A 23032-nucleotide genomic window follows, 5' to 3' on the forward strand; every position below is an offset into this window, starting at 1 on the left:
TCCCAAAGTGGTTTCTGCTTTTCATATAAACCCGTCGGTTGAGCTACTTTTTTTTTCCTCATCCTGATTCTGTAGCAGATTTTGCTCTTCAAGCGTGTGACGTTACAAGAGCTTTATTGTACTACATAGATAGAACAAAAGACTTTAGCAAAACAGAACAACTTTTGGTAGCTTTTGTTTCACCTCACAAAGGCAATCCATCTCTAAATCTGGTATTGCAAGATGAATTGTTAAATGCATTCAAACATACTACGATAAAGCTAAAAGAACTTTATCCATTCCCCCTAGAGCACATTCCACTCGCAAAATAGCGGCTTTTGTGTCCTTTTTAGGTAACATCTCTCAAGCGGACATATGTAATGCAGCTACATGGTCTACACCACACACATTTACCAAACACTATTGTGTAGATGTGTTAGTACGTCAGCAAGCTAATGTATGCCAGGCAGTACTTCAAACACTATTTCAAACAACTAAAATATCTACAGGTTAGCCACCGCTTTGGAATTATACTGCTTTGTAGTCTATGCAAAGCATGTGTATCTACAGCACACATGCCGCGAACTGATAATGTTACTTACCCAGTTAGCATCTGTTCTTGGCATGTAGAGCCCACCCACCTCCCCGGGTACCTGTACGTGTTGCAGTTCTTCATTATACATGTATACGCATGGACATCTCTATTCTACACTTACTTCTCCATTCTCACCCTCTTGCGGGAAAACAGTCTTAACAATGGAGTCGATGGTCATGCGCACTATCACCGAAAGGAGGAGGCATATTACCTTGGGTCAAGGAAAGACTTTTTCAAGAAAAAACAACTTGCAAACATCCGGACCCAGCCCTAGATGGCAGGAGTATGCAAAGCATTGAAATCTCCAGCTCTACATGCCAAGAACAAATGCTTACTGGGTATGTAACATTATCCTTTTCGGTACCTGCACTGAGGCAACTTATAAAGATTTCATTGCTTGTCGAATTTTTACAGGCAGAGAGACTTGAGTCTGCTTCTTAGCCTGTTTTCAGACACCACCATTTCCCGAGGGCAGTGGGGTTCTGGGAGCCATCTTAGCTGTTTTTACAGTGGTGTGGGAGGCTTTTACTGGTGTACTTGTGTGTCCTTGTGATGTGGATGGATCAGGGTTAGAGTCTTTGCCACTGATAGCCAGCAATGTAGGGATGCTAAGTGGCATTGCCTGCACCTCGGCATCCTCAGTCTCCTCTTATGGCTCTACCACCTGCTCCCTGAGTATGCCCAGATATGGATCCCCTGCTCACTGTGCCACTGGATTCAAACTATCCTGGCTGAAGAACGGTGTTACCCAGAAACCGGTCACCGGATGCTTTTTTCTGGTCCAAGGAGGACCTGGCTTGGCAGTTCGGTCTGGACTGTTCCTATGAGGCACAGGGTCAAGACTGATTTGCAGATGGCTGGGTCTAAACTGGGGTGGCATGTTGAGCAAAAGAACGATGGATTTAACCCAGATCTCTTGACTGGGGGTGAATGTATGATTCATTCAGCATTCCGTCCATTATTTGTTTCCGTAGCACCCGGGAAATATCAAACACATCTTTGGCATGTTGTGTCTGTATGATTGAGTGGGCCCAATTACTCTTCATTCTTGTGCTTGTGTCAGAGGAGTCGTCCTGCTGAAGTGCTAGGCCTCCTTACATCTTCACAGAAACACAGGCAAGCTCAGTGCCAGTTTACCCTGCTTGTGGCTCGTTGGCAAGGTGCAGTTTCCACTCCTAGGCAAATTGGCTTCAAGGACCACAAGCAATGGAAGATTTGTAGTGGCAGGGCTGTGCTGGCTTCATGGCCTAAGTTGAACTATCTTATAGAAACACAAAAAAGGCTCTGGCCCTCTGATTGTGATTCCCAAATCGTCCTCCTCCTTGGAGTATTTGGGATTTAGGAGTACACGTACCAACAGCACTACCGGAAAGGGGTGTCATAGGTTTCTGTGTGACTGTAGAGCTTCCAAGTGCCTTCACTGTGGTCAAAGTTCCCTTGAGCACCTCAAAGCAGTGTCCACCGATTGATATGCAAGGCTTGTTGAAATTAAACTTAGACATTGCTGGAGATTAAAGACAACTGGGCCTATCTAGGCACCTTGCTTTCCTTCTTGAACTATCATCGCAGATTACATGGTTGCTGGTGCCATTTGTGGTTTTTACTATTACTGCCCGCTGTCTTTCCACATGCGGGTGTCCATTGTACCATCCATATTGACTTAGGGACAGTAGTTCCAAGCTAAACAAAAGGTGTGGTGCTGTAAGTGTGACACGTGTGCCCAGGCATGGCTTTCTGGTTCACTGTGCCATAGGAGTCGAGCCCTACGTCACTGATGTTGCCAATGTAGGTTGAAACCAGTCTGGGCTTGCTTTTCATCCTATTTGTTGGGTACTTGGTTGGGCTATTCGAGCAGGGCGGGCTGTTCTTATTAAATCAGGATTCAATCTGATTTGCATAAAGTAGTCCCTGACTGAAGAGGCTTAATGGGTGAAAATCTTCGTACTGGAATACTTCCTGAAAGATTACCTGTGGCCGAGAGCTTTGCAAGCATTTCATCATCACTATGTGAGTTCCTCCTCAGGAACAGTAGCCCACCCGGACTTTTAAAGGATGCAGGCTTTTCCAGGTTTGAGAACACATTTCGGAGACAGGTTTACATTTTGAGCTGGCCACAATTGGTTACAGTTTCCTACAAAAAGGTCTGGGCTGTTCCCAGAGGCCCATGATCCTCAGCCAAGCACTAGAGTTGTAGGCCGATCACTAGACTAAGCATCTCCTATTGAAGTGTTTACTTTTCTGGAGAAATACCTCCAAAAAGATTAAAAGAAGTACCGAAATCCTATAGTGAGAGCTGCACTCATTTTAATGTGTGTAGTCTGCAGGAGAAGCAGAAGTAGAGCACTTATCCATTATGAGCAGACTTGATAGTCATGTACAGGACTGGCTAGAAGGAGACAGTAGGGAATCATTTCATTGCAGGGCTGCGTGCTCACCCTCCCACACACTTGTTCCCCTAACCTACACAAGCACACCCCAACACCAACCCAGCAGGAAAATAAGCAATATATATTCTGTTGCCAGAAGACTGGAATGGGTCAAATAGAAGTGACCGAAAAGTACTCGCGGCCTGTGAATCTCGGCCTGCAGAATTGTGGTAACCACTAACTGTACAATAAAAGTTGGTACATATTTAGGCCATTCTATAGGACATTCATCCAGGTGCAAAAACAAATGGACAAACCCATTTGCATCCTCTCTGCTGCTTCTGTATTACAAAACAGAGTTTGCAACAATCCATAATACAGACACTTTTTTTAATATCGGGCAAAAGTAATTTTGAAATCATTTATAACACGTGCATTGCTTACAAACAATTTAAAATTAGTAATACTTTTTAACAAAGACCTGTTAGTGTATGTATCAGCAACCTGTTTAATAAATAAGACAGAGCAAACTGATCCTTTCTGTTATTGTTGCTTTTGTAATACAAATGCAACAAACTGATTAACCTGCTAACTTCTTATCTGTCTTTAGGAAAAGAGATGTGAAATCAGTTTGTGCAATGTTTGCCCTTGTGCAAATTCTATTTGCCCCATTTGCAATTACAAAAGCAACACAAATGGTACAAATTGATGTCCTGTTTGTCATGGAGATTTGGGAAGATCTCAAAACCAACTGTCTGGGGAAGGGAGTGGACGCTTATCCTTCACGGCAGTCATCGCCAGACAAACTATCTTTATACAACTCGCAAATAAAACGTGCAGCAAACACTTATGGGGTACAACTAGAGGAGGAACAGGCGGAGTCTTGATTTCTTCTACAAACCATCATGACAACCAAGAAGAGGAATCTTTATCTCCAGTGCTTCCAAGCATCATCGACAAAACAGTGAATGCCTTTCGAGAGCCTGCATCTTTGAAGGCAATGACTCCCTGGCAATGCAACTTAAATAAAAGATGTATCAGAAGGTAGAAGTAGGCACTTATTAGACAAGCAACTAAATTCCAAGGACGTATTAATAAAGCAACAGAACCAGAATTTAAAAATCAAGGATTTCTGATATCTCAATGCCCCAAAGCCTTACATATAGTTGGTGAACCTAACATCTTTGAGAACAAACAAAGCTGGTTTACCTTAAACACAGGTATCAATAATTGTCTGCTTAATGTTTATAAAAGTTGTAAAAAAATGACGAAGAGCAAAAGTAATAAATGATTTACAATGGGTGACTGAGACACTGAAAATCACCGCACATAAACCCTATCCCGTGTTATGACAAAAAGCCAAAGTAATTCTAAAGATTGAGACTGAATGCACGAGGACTATAGGATCACTCACCATATACCCCTTACCCAGTAATATATTCTGGTTTATTGCAATCACTCTAGTTAATCATTGAACCATGTAACAACTTTGTTCATCACAGTCCTTCCAATATGAAATCACATCGGGTCCGGAATATTAGTCTTTATATGTCAAGAGAATCATGCAGTCCAAATGGCAAAAAGCTTTTCATTCTTTATTGTTCAAACTGTTCATCAATGTTTAAAATCGAATTGTAGAGAAAGTCAATGCGTTTCATCCACTCTGGACTTCTTCAGGGCTACAAAACAAATTGCTTCATATTAGCAAAAATTTAATTGAAACCATTATTTTAAAATCAACGCTGTCACTGTGGCACCGAAATACAAAAAGCCTTACAAAGGAATACTCTTAATTTTTCTTAATACAAAACATTCCATTATTTCTAAATAGATTCTCTTGTCATTAAAATACATTCAATTAGTCACTGATACCATATAATGTATCAAACATATTTTTGTATAACCATAGTAATTTATATTGAACACTCAATAGTTAATTAAGGAAAGCTACAAATCGAGATTAGAAGTAGTCATTATCTAATAATTGTCAGTTTTGCTCAATATAATGGAGCTTATGCAAAATAATTAGTGTGATCATATTTGCTCATTATTCTATCTACATTATTATAAGTACAGTAAACACAATGCAGACGAATCATGACTCATAAGTGTATTACAGCGTGTATTGTGATTAAAAGGGCAGAACGTCGGGTCCATAGGATACTTGTGTGTTCAGACTTCATAGTATAGCCTCTTCCAGGTGTGACTCTTGAGGACTTGGAATCCAGGCACCTCACAAATACACAGTGACAGAGTGGTAATGAGTGCACATCTGCAGTTCCTTCCCAAGGTCATCACACACTTCCAAGATAACTAGCAGTCAACGCCTTGTATAGAAGAGCATTGCACACAGTAGAGGTGCAAGGGGCAGTCATGTGGAACGTGCAGGGAAAACAAATCAACCAGGAAAGGAACTAGTTCTTCCTTTCCTCAGGTTTGCCTGTGTCGAAGAGAACCATTCCAAGATGGATGGGACAGACAATACTGAATGCTTCAAGAAAGCCAGAGTGGCACTGCAGGAGGAACCAAGGGCTCACTCTGCGAGGGAATAAAGGTGCGACACTTGCATTTCAGCTGAACACTTCTTTTCTATTAACGACATATACTAGGGTACATCTACTAGGGTACATTTCTTTCAAATTAATACAACTAAAAAATCAATATAAAGAACGCGAATCCGGAAAAGATTTCAGCTGCAAAACAAAACGGTTACATGTTGAATTTTTGGGATTCACATGCTCTCATCCCACCTCCTGAGAAATGAGGTGCCTTGAGAATAACACATGGGAGGACCTTGGAAAGCAGGTAGGAAGCCACAAGAAGTTGAAAAAAAAGACCCAAACTAATCTGAACATGGTGACCAGACACATGGACTTCCAGGGCTACTGATTTCACAAGAGGAAGGACACGGCAACAAATGGTCCTTGACGATGAGGAGAATTCCAGACCCTACTATTAGATGGCAGATTAAATGTACAACATGTGATCAAAAAAATTCTTAAAGCTGCAAAACAACTCTTACAGGTAAGTACCCATTTTGTTTCTCGGGACTTAGACCTAACTTTTTAGTTCAGTGGGGATTGAAAATCCTCCGATATACAAAAAAAACTATTTATTTTTTATGGCAAAATTGCATCAGTTTGTTTAGCACCTAAAATTATATGACGTTAAAATTAAATGCAGTGTTACTATGACAAATACCACATTGTTTTCCGATATAAGTAGGCTAAAAACTTTCATCCCAATGACATTAAACACATTTCCAACTTTCATTAACCAGATGCAATCCTAGATATTAACCATGTACTCTTAATGCCCTACCCCTTAACCTGTAACTTCTGTACGCCAAAGCTTTTTATCCCGTACTCTCCACTCTATACCCGTAAGCCAATATACTATGAACGTAACCCCTAAACCCGTAGTCTTTACGCCTATTACCTAGCCCCTTATCCTGTACCACCTTACCCCTAATCATCTACTGTAAACTTTTACTCTTACCCTCAGCCATTATACCCTTTAACACTATATACCAAACTGGCAACCCAATACTCCAAGCCATAACCGTACACCCTAAATTAACCCAGTGCCATACCTCTATAACCCTTAAACACTAAGCCCCAGACACTTAAGCCTGTTCTCCACACTCTTAATGCTATTTGGCAGTCATTAACAGTATACACTTAACCCTTAGATCCCTAATTCCATACTCTTAGCCCATTAGCCCCTAACCCCCACCCTGTACCCATAGCTTTAACATCTTCATCCTTAACCCCTTCAACACAGTCCTTATTTTATTATACTTTGGGAACAAACACTTATGGCAGTGTTCCTTTTTCAAAATATCTATTTTAGAACTCATAATTTATAAGTGTTTTTTTTAGACTTGTTGCGTTCTATGTTTTGAGGCAATAATATAAGGTAGGGAACCCACCAGTTGAATTTCCTCCACCCTGGGATAGTAGTATTTAGGAAATGTATCCAGTGGATTCTTCTCTATATTTAGATATCACTCCAGAAAATCTCCAAATCAGGCCCTGGATTAAATATTGAACCTACTGAATGCAATCTCAGTACTGGCATACTTTCAGAAATAAATAGCCCTCATCGAAGGACTATCTTCTAACCTGTTCACATACCTGAAGGCTTCCCCAATTTACAAACCTGGGGAGGATCGAGTGATGGTATAGTTTGTTCTTCAGAGAATTAGTGGTACCTTAAATTCCTTTGTTTCTTTCTAATTTCCTTCCAAAATTTTGCCATTATGTATTTTTCTTTCCTTTCAGCTCATCCTTTTCTTTCACTCTCGCTCAATCTTTCCCACTGTTCCCACCCTTTCATTCCTTCCTCCGTTTTCATTATTCGTTCTCTTCTCCTTTTCTGTTTTGGTCCTTCTCAAAGTTTTACAATCTTTCTTGTATTTTTTCTTCAAACGTTTTTCTCTTCCATTCTGTTTCCTTCTATACACACCTGTCTGTTTTCCTTCAGATCTTCCTACTTGAGTGAAGAGCTTGTCCAAGACCTGGAAAATGTGTCTTTTACCTGCTTTTCTGTTTTTAACTTGCAGTGTGATGTCCCTTTTCCTTCTTTCCACAGTATGCACTTTACAAGAAAATGACTCAGGCAGCCATTTTGATCCAGAGCAAATTTCGTAGCTATTACGAACAGAAAAAGTTCCAGCAGAGCAGGCGAGCAGCGGTGCTAATCCAGCAGTACTATCGCAGCTACAAGGAGTATGAAAAGCTGAAGCAGGGGCACCGACCGGGATCATCCATGCAGCAGAAAATCAAGTAAGGGTGCAACAGTGGAGCGTTTCCTAAACTGGATTAGTGAATACTTTTTATAGTGCTCTTAACAGACCAGAGTCAAAATTCTGTTGTCTCGTTTGTGTATTGATACTTTCGTACTGTTGCTTTCTTTTACCATCCCATGACTGGATCTGAATAGTCCTGGGATAGGATTTAAAAGCTTTTAAAACGTTCATAACTATACCTCAGTGCAGTGGCAGAAATGATATACTTTATTGATCGTTATAAAGGTTAGATTAGATAATTCCCTTCTGCGAGTGAACCCTGGAACACTTCGTGTGTGTGGGTGTATTTGTCATCATCAAAGCTTTATTTCGATATACACAATATCATAAAAGCACATACAAAATTTAAAATTCTAAAGAAAAAAACAATTCATAGATCTTACATTTTGCAAAATTGGTTACAATAAAAACAATCATGTTACAATAAATAATTTAAGATGCATATTAAACATTAGCAGCTTTGTGGATAATAAAAGGTTAATTAAAACTGAATCATCTCATAGGTTTTGCTCTAATTATCCAAACCCAGCTCAGAAATTTGGCAACCCCACACACTAAGCTTGTGCTAGTATCAGTCTTGAGTATTCTAAGTACTACGGAATGATTCCCGGTTCCGAGCAATAAGCACGCAGGTTTTAGCCATTTCTGCCTCGGTTTTACATAGGCTGGGCATACAAAAAGGACTTGAGCGATACTTTCAGTGACACCTTCACAAATTGGGCAGTCAGGTGGGGTTTGGTACGGGAGCTTCCACTTACTGGTGTAATCATGTACGGGTAGGTTTCCCAGCCTGAACTGAATGAATAGGGATCTATCCCTTGGTTTTTTGATAAAATCCAAGTAAGGCTCCAAACGAGGCTTGGGTTTGTGCTGTTTAAACTCTTCGGTCAGCCTTCCTTGGTTTAGGTCCCTTAGATCTTGCTCGTCCACCCAGTTCCAATAAACTCGCTTAATTTCAGGCTTAGATAAGGGAACTCCAAGCTCCCAATCGATTGGTAAGCCAGTGTCGTTCAGAAGCTTCTTAATATTACGGATCCAGCTGATTTTATGGGAGCCATTAATATTCATGACCTCTTTCAAACCATCTAGATATTTAGAGAGCTCTGGGGTCCGCCATAGCCTAGCCCAATATAAAAGAGGTCGTAGCCTGGCTAGGTCCCGGATAGAACGGCGACCCAGATCACTCAGTAATGGTTTGATGGGGTTGCCCGTTGGAAGGGATACCAGCTCTCTAAGGAACTTATTCTCGGAAGTGGTAAGACCGCTAATGGAATCAAAACCCCACAACTCTGCACCATAGAGGGCACTGCCCACAGCTTTTGCAGCATACATATCCAAGGCAGGGGCAACGGGCTTAGAGGTGGACATACGATGTTCTCGCCCCAAAGCACCAGCCACCCTTTTGTGATTCAGAAGCATTTTATCAATATGGGGCTGCCACTTCAAGTTTTGTGAGATTCTAATTCCCAGGTAGTCAAATTCTTTTACACACTCCAATGGTTCTCCATCAAGAAATAGGGTGGGCCTGGAGGACTTACTAGGATTGAAATAGAAGAGCTTAGTTTTCGAAGTGTTAATGGCAAGGCCCCTAAGTTCACGAAACAAACAGAAGTGGTTCAGCAACTTTTGCAGGCCCACAGGGGTTTTCGAGACCAGCAGTGTGCCGTCTGCAAAAAGTAAGGTGGGCACTTTATCGCCCGCCAAAACCGGAGCATCTGCGTTTATTTCAAGCAGAAAAGAGACCACACCATTCACAAACAAAGAAAAGAGTGTTGGGGCTAACACGCACCCCTGGCGTACGCCTCTGTTCACAGGAATCCTATCGTTTTTTTGCCCTTGGGAGCCCCATCTAATACGGGCATAGGTACCATCATGCATGCGTGCCAAGAGGTTTAAGATTGGTGGGGAAAACCCCATCTCCTCCAATATAGTCCACAGGCGGTCTCGGGGAACCAGGTCAAAGGCGGTCTATTTGTGTACAGAACATACCTTGTGCAGTTGTTCATATGTCCATACGCTGAGCATCACCCTATGAAAGCATATCCAAGGCACCATTTTTCCAGAATGTAGACTGCAAGACTCCAGAAAAGGCTTTTTCATGACTACATTCCTTGATCTGAGGTGCAAAGTGCTGAAAAATGTCTACTTTTAACGAAACTTGTGACCTGATGGGCTGGCTTTGAAAAATATGAAAACACACACTTCTCCCTTTAAGGCTCCTGGACCTTCCACTACCCGTGATTCATAGTACTGGCTTCCGTCCCGTGTGAGAAGCATCTTAGAACACATTAGAGGTTTCACAACTATGTTTTTCTGTGAATTTCCATTCCATTTGTTATTTTCTTATCTTTACTTGATAATTTGAACATCTGTTTTTTCGAGTGAACCTATTTTTTCTGATTTTGCCTGATATTTTTCTATTGGAATACCTTCCTTGTTTATCAACTGCCCCTCCTGTGGGAGAAAAAAGACAGTTACAGACCCACACAAGGTAGGTGGGTATGTTGTGTCTTTTACCTGCACATTCAGTTAAATAATTCTGGCCAAAATGTGCTACAACACTTGAACATACCACGGGAGTACCAACCTGTGGTGGGTATAATGGAGCCTTTCAAAGCAAAGACCATCTCATTCACAAACCGTTGTTCTAATGTTGGAAGAAATCAGGACAATGTTGCCATATATTTTTTTTCCTTTTTTAAGGCGAAATAGTGAGCAACAATTAAATGATCTCATCCATCACGTAAATAGGCTTTCTCACACATTACTACAATGCAACATTATTGTGCATATCACATCAGGTATGTATGTACAATCATGCACAGCATGATCACAAATCTTCCCTAACATAGTCCAGCGACTTCACTAGCCATAACTGACACACCAGATCATCCAGTGCCCGTTTGCAAATGGCTACTTCAGTCTTTGCTATCTGTAGGACTTATAGAGTCTGTATTCGAGCTATTATTCTGCATTTGGTAAAATAAGCCTGGAGTGAGGCCCATATGTCCTTGGCTCTGGTTCTAAGAGACAACATAACGGGAAATAGTTCCTCTCTAGTATTACTTGTGGCTGCCTTTTAAACCAACACTCCCATGTAGTAAGTGGTCCCTTCATCCAGCAAAGCACTATGTCTCTTTTGGCCAGTGGTAGAAGCCCCCTACATAACGCAGATTTAGGTAATTTAGCAACCTATCCCTGCACCACATCATCCACAGTGGTAGGGACGTCATACCCAATAATACGAATTACCTCTGCCAACACTGCAGCCCAGTAAGTAGTGATGTCCTGACATTCCCATGTCAAGTGAAAGGAAGTTGCCAGAGGCTGATAACAACAAGCACATTCATTTGGCCCAGCGCTACCAAATCTGTGTAATCCCGTAAGAGTGTAACATAGTCTTAGGAAACATTTAAAATGTTAGAGCTTGCGTTTATAATTCCTTAAGATTGTCTCCATCTGAGCACAGCAATATGACCATTTACAATAATCCACTATATCACCTTGATCCCTCTCCCACAGCACCCTGGCTGAAACACAGCCCAGTAACCGCTCTCCCAGGGCAAGTTTGTAAATTTGAGACCCATTCCCTTGAGAACACAAGATCTGCAAGTTGTGTAAGAGGTATAAATACTTAGGCTCATGAGGGAATGCCGGGAGGTAAATCTTCAATGCATGGCGTAGTCTGATATAGGAAGCTATCAAGTATGTTTGTTGGTGCTTTTTCACAATATTGCTCAAGAGTCAGAAATATTCCCTCATGAAACAAATGTCCCAACTCCTTGTGTTATTTCTGTTGAGTGTTGATTTCACTAATGCCTCGACAGTGATGGATATCCAACAGTGGAACCCTCTTGGAGAACAGCAAAGGACAACCTGTGACAGAACTTAGAGCTCGCCATGCTCCAGTAGGTGCTGCCACAGTATCCACAGCAGTCCTGGGATATGGGCAATTGTGAAAAAGATTATTGTGCTTATTCAACCTGAAGCTACGGCCTCTGTCTGAACGACTGCATGCAGTATCAACGGCTGGGGGTATAAGTAAAGTGCAAAGAAGGCCTAAGCTCAGGATTGGGTGCTGCCGGTCCTCCCTCCCTTCACTAGTGGCTACATCATTATCTCCCAGCGGAACCTTGGTTGACCATCTTCCCAAATGAACATGCTAAGTTTCGATTTTAGAAGGTATGTCAGGGGATCAATGTATTCAAGAATAAATAGAGAAATATGGGCATCACCACCAGTTTAATGATTGCCATTCTGCCAGTAATAAAGGCAATTTATACCAATGATCCACTTGTATTCACAGTCTGGAACATAGTTATCAAGCATAACTACCTCTTTGTCCTAGGGAATTTTGTTGCCACGTGTTAGAAATCAGGTCTCTTACTTGGCAGAGATATGCACCCTTTCCAAGTAGGGACCACAATCCTAGTCAGGGTAAATCACAACACAATCAAATTAGCCAGTGCTGGTCACCTGGTAACTTGGCACAGAGCAGGCACGCTTACCTTAGAAGGCAATGTGTAAGGTATTTGTGCAATAACTCCTGCAACGACACAGTAAATACCCTGCAAAAAGACTCCACAACAGTTTAGGAAAACAGAGAATATCTGAGTAAAACAAGGCCCAAATAGTCTAAATCTATCAAGTAGAAGTTGAGATATTTAAGGTTGCCAAAATAAATGCAATAAAGCGCTCCGAAACAGGGAGTGCAAAAAAAGTAACTTCAGGTCGCAATTGACCAGGGCAAATCCAAAGTTGAGGCCGACTGCGATGGAGCGCTGGCCATCTACGGGGACCCACTTGGGCCCTCTGAACAGAGTACCTTGAGTCCTGGGCCCAGTCTGCACAGCGAGGCTGGTGTTGTTCAGTGTTGATTCGTAGATGCTCTGTGGCAGCACTGCTTCACTTCGGACTTTGCAGGAACTGCGCTTCAGAACCCACTTCTGAGGCCCAGAACTTGTAGGGGAACCTCAGGCACAAGGAGGACTCACGGAAGGCAGAGTCCGGCAGCACCTACAAAACTGCAGGAAGTCTTTTGTGTCCCTGAGACTTCTGAAACAGGAGGCTAGCTAACGAGCCCTTGGGGATCATTTTCGAGGGATGGCAGAGCCCAGCTCTCCTTCCAGCAGAGTCAGAGAGCAGCAGGCCGCAGGGCAACAAGCAGGGCCGCAGTCCTTCCAGAAAAACAGTCCAGTTGAGTCCTTTTAACAGCACCACAGCTCTTCCGACAGAGATTCGGTGTAGGTCCAAAAGTGTCTGATTTGATGGGGCCAGAGACCCAGCACTTATGCGCAAATGTGCCCTTGATGTGAGGGAAACTTTAAAGAGTGGTTTTGAAGTGCACCAGTATCTCTTTTAGTCCTAGCCCTCACTCCAGGCTACCAGTGGGGGGTTATCAGTCCTTTGTATGGAGTAGGCCACTACCCTTTGAAGGGTAAGGGTGAGCCCCTTCCTCCCAGGAAGACCCATCGGAATGCAGATGGCTGCTAAATCACACCCAACCCTTTCCTGTTTCTATGGCTGTCTAGAAGGAATGCACAAAGGGGTCTGTCACCTAGCCCTGACATGTATTCGAGACAGATGTAAGCACACAGAGCAGAACGAGCAGAGAAATGTCCACTTTCCAAAAGAGGCATTTCTAAAATAGTAATGTTGAATCTGACCTTACCAGTAAAGAGGATTTATCATTACCATTCCAGAGATGAGAAACATAAAAAGGCTACTCCTTTCCTCTCTGGAATTACAGCTTAAAGGTATTCTAAGGAATTCCCAATTCTAGCCAGTGAGACGAGTAAGGCCCCACAGCGAGGGAAAACGAAATTAGCTATTTGTCACTACCAGGACATGTAAAACAAAGAAGTATATGCACCGTTTTTATAGCATGGGACCCACGTCTGGGCATACCCTTCCCTCTTTAGGTCAAAATGCAACACAAAAAGATGATTGACTGAATGTTGAACATTGTCATACATTCACCCCCAGTCACAGATCTGGGTTTAATCCATTGTTATTTTGATCGCCAAGCCATTCTAGTTTGGACCCTGGGGCTCACGGTTCGATCCCCGGTGCTGGCGGCAACTAAGCGCCATGTGACTCTGGCGGTAGCTCACTTAATCTTCCCGACTGCCCCAGTGTCTTGAAACCTTAAGGGGTAATATGTTTGCGCTTTACAAATATGGATGATCTATGCACATAATGTTGCTTCAGTTGCATGCCAGGAGCTCCATGGCTATAGCAAACAAGCATTGGCATAGCCAATAGGTCTAGCTTTTGGGACCTTATAAGTGTTTACCCATGCAACAGTTGATATTGTTGCACCAAGGCACCAAGGCTATTGTGCTGCATAACTAAATGGATGATCTATGCACATAATGTTGCTTCAGTTGCATGCCAGGAGCTCCATGGCTATAGCAAACAAGCATTGGCATAGCCAATAGGTCTAGCTTTTGGGACCTTATAAGTGTTTACCCATGCAACAGTTGATATTGTTGCACCAAGGCTATTGTGCTGCATAACTAAATGCTTATAAGGTCCCAAAAGCGAGACCTATTGGCTATGCCAATGCTTGTTTTTTTTTTTACCAGGGTCCTGTTTCTTTGCAGAATATCCGTCATCTCTCAACTTTTAAACCAGGACCTCTGTATCTTTATTAGCCCTTTCATGATCCGAATCGGACTTTCTTATTCCCTCCATGCTTCTTTGGCGCTATTCTCACGAGCGCAGTGCTAACAGTCTAGTTTATATGACTGTCTCGCACATAACACACTAATCAAAAATATAACACTAAAATAACTTCAATACAAGGAAAACGAAAAAGAATAGAAACCAGAGGAGAGGATAAACAAGATGGGCAATTAAACAGCTTCCATACACGAAGCACAGGCAACCCAACAACAAATTGAATGTCTTCCCGAAAGTCATAGCAGTTCCAGTAAAAGACGGGCCTCTGTTGGTAAGGAAAAGCTGTGGAACGTGAACGAGATGCATTTTGACTTCCCTCTTGACGTGTAATGATGTCTGCTGCGTCAGGGCACTCATCCCACTGTGCATCACAATGCCGCCTTCTGCTACAGATGTAATTATGAGAGGGCTCCTCGGAGCAAATGCTGTTCATTAATGGCCTGAGCCGCAAATGGAAGCCGGTCACATTCAGTTTAGGTGTTAGGAATTAAAAATGAAGATAAGGGGATGAAGGTTAAGCCGTGTGAAGTAAATGGGCCAGCGAAGGGATTGGTCAAGATTACGGCGCCAGGTCCTCATTTTGAAGTTGGAGAGGACCATTTGGCTACAAGTAACCATCTTACCTACCCAAACCTCACAGATGAAAGGTTCAAGGAGGAATTAACTGTCCACTCAAAGGCTTTGCGCTGATCCTTGGGGTCACAATGCTGTCTTCTGGGCTTGTGACCCGTGAGGACATTCTGTTTGTCCTGGCAGCCCGAGATGTATTAAAAGACAATAAATCTATTTTCTAGGAATTAACACATATGGTCAAACTAATCCCTCAATATGGCGGCACGGGCCCAGTCCTTACTTAAAAACTACATTAACAGTGGTGGAAGATGTTGCGGCCGTGGCTTGTCTCGTGTCTAATGAGATGTAAACTGGAAGACAATTCCAGGCAATGTCAGAAAGTAGGTTACTGTATGCTGGCATCAGACAGCTTTTACAATATGTTTTCCAGTTTGAAGATCTGAGAGTTAGTAGGAATTAGTAAAGTAGAAAAGTATAATCGAAAAACTAGATATGACCTCTGACCCTTTTACAATACTGTGTACTGATAAGCACCACTGCGAGGCTATATTAATGGAAGACATTCCCTACACAAAACTGTGTAACATAACATACCGTAATGTAACACAACAAAACACATTACTGCCTATGTCGGTACACAAAAATAAACAGAAGTCCGTACATTCACACATAAAACGTTACACAAAAGTCTGATTGCGTGCTGATCAACTGTGTTGTCATAATTTACACACTTTTATTTCACTGAACTGTGTTTCGCTCAAACTAATCATTTTTTGTGTTAAATTAGAACTCGGAGTACATTGTTTGCAACAACAGTTCTCATGTCATTAAAATCATGCAATAGGGCGTTGCAAATGTTCCAGAACCGGACTGTGTGCATCACTAAATTACTTCAATTTATTACACAATTGTTAAGTAACAAAGAGAGGCAGGCACATTTCAACCGAAAGACGGACAGCTGAAAACGGAAGTACTTGTGAGGAAAAGTCTTGCATACTTGCACGCATGGTCAAATACGTTTTTTTCGTGGCTTATTTTATGTATATGAGAGGATAGCAACTTTGACATGGTGATACAAAACCAGAAGGGATGTAAGAAGGCGCTTTGCTATCTGCCTCATCTCTTGCTGGATGATTAGCTCAAAGAACATGTCCTGAGTTGCTGTTAATGAGTCAGTAAAGTGCATTCTTTGTCATCTGATTAAGAGATGTTGTCTCAAAATGCCTGCCCCACCCCAGGCAAATGGACTTCAATATCAAGGCTCAGTGCACCTTTTGTCAAGCTTCACAAGTATGACGTGTGGGAGGCGCAAGGAACGGCTACTCTACGTCACCTCACATTCACTGCCTTTTCTTTGAATGGAACGTTCACGCCAAGACAGCCCTGGTAAAACAAGTGCGCGCGGCAGCAGGGGGAGGCGCGCACGCGCCTCTGGCGGCAGCAGGGGGGAGATGGGGGGCCTGCACGATTCACTTGCGGGAGCGATAATCGCTACCATATGGTAGCGCTCGCTCCTGCAAGTAAATCGCCACACGTGCACGCGTTGCCACTGAAGGCAATGGAGCGCGTGCACGTGTTTGGCTCAAAAGCCGAAGCCATGGCTACATGTCTTTTCCTAGGCAGCGCATGCGCGCTGCTAGGCGAGACCTAAAAAGGTACAGAGACGAGAGCTTCCGTGTCCCGTAGCTCTCATGAGAGCTACAGGAACCAGTTAGTGATCAGGATTCTGGCAGTTAGAAAAGTATACAATAATGAGATCACGCAGAGGAGGCCAGTCCAGCGAATTGGAAGCATCTTTGATGTCCAAAAAGAAGCTGATTGTAGGGACCTCTGGTTTAAGCTGATGCATCAATGCGAGCAATAATTGTATGTTGTGAGCAGTAGATCTAGCCATGATAAAGCCTGGCTGCAGCTATTTTAGAAGGTAAACTGGCATTACCTCTTTAAGGGCTCCCAGCTCTCCAGAATGCTATCATGCAATGTGGGTGGCAGATACCTTAATTATTTTATCCAGCTCCTGGAGACAGGATCTTGGAGCAATGAGCTTAGTTTTGTTTGGCTCTTTAAACTGCATGAAAAATCTCTTCAGAACGTGTTTAAAACAACTTCCCCCAACATCTTTTGACCTCTAGAGTGTTTCTATGGTATTTTATTGTCTTTGCAAAATGACATCTCTATTTCAGCGTGCCCTGCCTTTGGAAGTAGAAAGGCAAAATCAGATCACCGTGATATGTGAATACTGTTCTTGACAGCCACATTCCAGAAGGGTGCAAACACTGCAGCACCATTTGCAGGCAGACCCGAAAGACAAGGAGAAGGTTTGTCTGCATGGAAACAAGGAGTTGTGCAGATAGCGTGGGGCACTGTCAGAAAGAGCCGGGGCATTGCACAAGTGAAGAGAAGGTCCGTCCTCTACTTCCATCTTCTAAGAACTCCGCCAGAGTGGCCCCAAAAGGAGAAGGCATCGCTCCTGGTTGCCTTCAAGACAAGGTGCAGTGCCAGCATGTTCGCTGTCAAGGACTGGGTCAGCTCCAAAAAGATGGAGGGATCTATACAATCTGCAGACTTGTTAAGAAAGATGAAGGGCAGAAACGTACCCAGCTATATCGGATTCAGAGTATTCAAGGGTGTATTCACCATTCAGATGGTCATTCTCTGGTAATACAGGAATCTCCAGCTCTGGCTGAACAGCTTTCTTTGCAACCACATCCATTGTTGTCTCTTCCATGGTCTCCTCTTCCATTAGGGCCTTTAGGAACTCAAGCTCTCTCAAGACCTCAGGTGTCACTTAGGAGAACCACGACTTCTCCCCATGGATCTAGCTCGCATTCAGGTCAAACTCTTGTCATTTAAGACATACCTCCTCTTCCAAACCATTTTTTGAGGCGTGAACATCACTCCAGAAATATGTTCTGTCTCTTCTTGATCACCATCATCATCTGGCACAATAAGGTTTTTGCCATACTTAACAGATTTTCTGCCAGCAAGAATCTCCCCAGTTGATATTTTCATTTTCCAGGCGGTGCTTATCCGAGAAGATAACAAACTAAATATCTCCTACCAGCTTCAGCAGCGAACGCTTAGGTGATTTTTAAAAAACATTTTACCAGCATTTATTCATGAGGCCTCTGCTCCCAAAAGGCTTGCGTCTGTTGGAACTAGCTGCGGAATTATCGCTCACTCCATCCTCAGCTAAAGCTGTGCGGCTTGGACTGTTAAAAGGACAATACAATCTACCTGATCAGGAACCTCTTTACCTGCTTTCAGACCCCTCTTCTGGCTCAGTAGTGGTATCAGTTGGTGAAGACCTTTCATGTCCCTGCTCCATAAATGTAGACTTTGAATGCTGTAATTCTGGGAAAAGAAAAAGAAAAGAAGAAACTGTTGTACATACCTTATGATAATCAATATATGCACAAAGGGTTCAAACCCCTCAGTGGCCACAGACAAAATTATGTCCTTAATGATGTTCAAGATGGGCTGACAAAGAATCACCTGAAACTCAACCCTGACAAGACTGAAACACTTCTCATCTCAAACGAAGAAGACAACCCTCAAATCACGAGCGACTGAAGTCGATCGATGCTCTTAAAGGTAATCTCAAGCTTGCTGACTCCGTAAAATCTCTGGGTTTCACCCTAGACCCCAAACTAACCTTGACAAATCACATCAAGAACTCGGCGAAAAGTGCATTCTTTAACCTCAGACTTCTGAACAAAATCAAACCTTACATTCCCAACAAGGACCTCAAACTAGCCACACAATCTCTAGTGCTATCAAGACTGGACTATGGTAACTCAATCCTAACAGGCATCCCCAAATCGCACCTGGCCCCACTAAAAACAACACTTCACGCGGCTGCGAGAATGATCACAGGCTGCAAAAAATCCGACCACATCTCCCCCGCACTCAAAGAACTCGAATGGCTCTCTGTGGAAATGCGTAGTACCTTCAGAACGGCCTGCCTAACCCACAAGGCCCTCCATACCGCCAAACCAGAATACTTGGCAAACAAGGTCAAAAAAGCAGGCCAAGTTAGAAATCTGAGAAGCTCCAACTCCCTGCTGCTCATCCTACCAAAAACCAGAAAGAAGAGAACTGCGGACTGCGCCTTCACAGGAAATTCCCCCAAAATATGGAACTCCATCCCCCCCACATCAGGACCATACCGTCTTATGCGTAATTCAAGAGCCAACTTAAATCCTTGTTCCTTACCTGTTCCCTAGGTTGTGGGTAACTAGGTTCAGCAAGCATCCCCAGAACTATGTGGTAACTCTGAACCCTGTTACCAAGAAGTCCTGCTGTCCGAACTTTTCCTCCTTCCAAATTGTCTTTCGTTGATCGCTTTTATTTGTCACATGTCATGTTGTTCTCTTTTTTCATTCCCTGTACTGTGAAGCGCTCTGCTACCTTCGGGTCTTGTTAGCGCTATAGAAAACTTCTAAATAAATAAATAAATAAGGTCTTAAATAACAGTAACACAGAACTTTCCACGAACAGAAGCACCAACCCTAGGTTTAGAGGGGGTCACCAATCAGCTGCTGCAGCGTGTAAACCTCCTGCATGCTTCTCTACTTTCCCCTCTTCTGTTGCCCACACTGGCAGGGAGGGAAGAATTTCAAACGTTCTGGAGTGAAGTGCCATAACAATCAATCAATCGGGGGTTTTGTGAAGCACACTACTCACCCGCGAGGGTCTCAATGCACTGGGGGAGGGCGGGTTAGCGCTCCGCTTTGTCTCATCCGAAGAGCCCGGTCTTGAGGCTCTTCCTGAAGGCTTGCAGTGTGGGGGTTTGTCTGATGCTGAGCAGGAGTTTGTTCGAGGTCTTGGCTGTGATGTAGGAGAAGGATCGACCCCCTGCTCAGGCAAGATAGGCACATAGGAGGCTTCTCTTGGGTGCGTAGAAGAAGAGTCTCTTGTTGAGGTATTGGGGTCCGATGTTGTGGAGGTATTTGTGGACGTGAGTGAAGAGCTTGAAGGTCACTATCTTTTCTACGGGGAGCCGGTGGAGTTCTCATAGGTGTTGGGTGATGTGGTGTTGTCGTGGGATGCCGCGGACCAGTCTAGCTGTGGCGTTCTGGATTGTCTGGAGTTTGAGAAGTAGAGATTTTTTTATTCCGGTGTAGAGGGCGTTCCCGGAGTCCAGTCTGCTGGTTATGAGTGTGCGGGTGATGATCCTTTTGGATTCAGGGGAATCCATTTGAAGGTCTTGCGGAAGGTGTTAAAGTATGTGGAGGATACGGCAATGACCTGTCGGTGCAGGGTGAGGGAGGAGTCGAGTATGAGTTTGCGGGCGTGGTCTTTGGGTGTGGGAGGTTTGCCGAGGGTGCTGGACCACCAGGTGTTGTCCCATGCTGAGGGGGTCGATCCTAGGACGAGGACTTCCGTTTTCTTTGAGTTCAGCTTTAGGCAGCTGTGCTCATCTAAGAGGCGACGTCTTTCATTCCTACCTGTCTGGTTCGTTGGTGAGGGAGAGGATGAGCTGGGAGTGACCCCACGTCCCACGCCGTTCGACTCCTCTGGGACCCGATTGCTGCAGAGGGTTCGCGGCTGGTGTGCCCCGGCTTCTGAATTCCTTTTCCTCTCGGTGCTATTGTTGTCTGCTTCTAGTATTTATTACTACTATTGTTTTGTGGATTCTTAGGCGCTCCTTGTGCGCCCCCGCTCCCCGACGCTGCCCCCCACGGCCAGCCCCCTTTTTCCTTCTGTTCCCCTGCCCGCTCATTGGCCGCCCCGCTCCCGCCTCCCAGCTGCCCCTCCCTCCCACTTCGCCTCTTATGGAAATCGCGCGGCGGCCGCGCAGCTGGTGCGCCTAAGGCAAGCCCGTCTGCGCCTGGACCGCGCCCAGCGCCAGAACCCCTGGGCCTCCCGCAACGCCAGACTGCACTACGACTCCAGCACCCTCCACGCACTCAACACCGAACGAGTCCACCCCTGTTACCGGACCTTCGCCGGCTGGAACTGCAGATTCACCAGCATCCAGCCTACCAAACCACCAACCAGAGAACCCAACCACCTCCGCTGCATCCTCCTCAACACTCGCTCCGCTCGCAAACACGCCATCGAACTCAGGGACCTCCTTGACTCTACCGCCCCCGACGTCGCCTTCCTGACGGAGACCTGGCTGACCTCCACCTCTGCACCGGACATCGCCACAGCCATCCCACAGGGCTACAAGATCTCCAGCAGAGACAGCACCAATGAGGTAGGAGGGGGAATCGCCATCATCCACAAAGACACCATCAGAATCTCGACCAACACCGGCGACACCCTCACCTCCACCGACCCCATCACCACCCTCAGAGGAACACTCGTCTACAGACCTCCCGGACTTCGACCACAGTTCAGCGACACCATCGCCGACCTCGTCAGCACCCACGCCCTCGCCTCCACGTACTACATCCTCCTCGGGGACCTGAACTTCCACTTCGAGAACAACAACAACGCCAACTCCACCGCCCTGATCGACAACCTCGCCAACCTCGGACCCAAACAGCTCGTGACGGCACCCACCCATGCCGCCGGACACACGCTGGACCCCATATTCTCCACCAGCCCCCACGTCTCCTTCAACCACACCACCGAACCCCACTGGACCGACCACAGATGCATCCACTTCACCTTCAGAAAACCCATCACACACCACCGCACCCAACAGCTGCCACGCCGCTGCTGGTGTAAGATCACCAAGAACCAACTGACTACCACTCTCGCCCAGAGACCACCCGCCGACACCACCGGTACAGACACTGCCGCGACCAACCTCAAGCAGTGGATCAACACCTGCGCCGACACCCTCGCCCCTCTCAAGACCTCCACAACCAACAAGAAAGCCGCCTGGTTCACCGAAGACCTCCGGACCTCCAAGCGCACCTGTTGAAAGCTGGAGAAGAAATGGCTCCACGACCGAACACCAGACAGCCACACAGCCCACAAGAGTGCCACCCGCAGACACCACCAACTCATCAGGACCGCCAAGAGGACCGCCTTCAAGGACCGCTTAGACAACAACGCACACAATACCAAAGAGCTCTTCAGCATCGTGAAAGAACTCTTCAACCCCAGCTCCAACACCAACGACACCCCACCATCACAAGACCTGTGCGACTCCCTGGCCGCCTTCTTTCACCGCAAGATCACCGACATCCACGACAGCTTCAATTCAGACACCCCTGCACCCACCACCGAGTCCACCACCCCTGCGGCCACCAGCCGCCTGACCACCTGGTCCAACGTCCCCGTCGAAGACACCATCCAAATCATGAACTCCATCCACTCTGGATTCCCATCTGACCCCTGCCCTCACCACGTCTTCAACAAAGACAGCACAACCATCGTGCCCCACCTCCGAAAAACAATCAACAGTTCCTTCGAGACAGCAACTTTCCCGGAAAGCTGGAAGCACGCCGAGATCAACTCCCTTCTGAAGAAGCCCAAGGCGGACCCCAAGGACCTCAAGAACTTGCGGCCCATCTCCCTGCTCCCGTTCCCGGCAAAAGTGACAGAGAAGATTGTCAGCAAACAGCTAACCCGCTACCTCAAAGACAACGACATCCTGGACCCCTCCCAATACAGTTTTCGCTGCAACCACAGCACAGAGACCGCCCTCGTCGCCGCCACTGACGACATCAGGATCCTGATGGACAAAGGAGAAACAGCCGCCCTCATCCTCCTGGACCTGTCAGCAGCCTTTGACACAGTCTGCCACCGCACCCTATCAGCACGCCTCCATGACGCCGGAATTCAAGAGAAGGCCCTGGCCTGGACCACATCCTTCCTCTCCGGCAGAACACAGAGCGTCCGCCTCCCACAACATAACCTCAACATCATCTCCTACGCCGACGACACCCAGCTGATCATATCCCTCACCGAAGACCCCCACACCGCCAAAGCCACCCTCCACAGAGGAATGAAGGCCGTAGCCGACTGGATGAAGGACAGCAGACTGAAGCTGAACTCAGACAAGACGGATGTCCTCATTCTCTGACCCACCCCATCAGCCTGGGACGACTCTTGATGGCCCAC

General features: G+C 45.1%; 1 protein-coding gene across 4 annotated transcripts in view; it reads left to right on the plus strand.

Moving 5' to 3' along the window:
- Positions 1-23032, plus strand: part of CAMTA2 (calmodulin binding transcription activator 2) — an 897177-nt gene that overhangs the window by 858007 nt on the left and 16138 nt on the right. For all 4 annotated transcript variants that reach the window (XM_086946206.1, XM_086946207.1, XM_086946208.1 and 1 more), the window contains one exon: positions 7534-7727. In XM_086946206.1, the coding sequence (XP_086802332.1) occupies positions 7534-7727 (194 nt within the window). The remainder of the gene's footprint in view (positions 1-7533; positions 7728-23032) is intronic.

The sequence above is a fragment of the Lissotriton vulgaris genome, chromosome 12, assembly GCF_964263255.1.
Source record: "Lissotriton vulgaris chromosome 12, aLisVul1.2, whole genome shotgun sequence".
NCBI lineage: Eukaryota > Metazoa > Chordata > Amphibia > Caudata > Salamandridae > Lissotriton > Lissotriton vulgaris.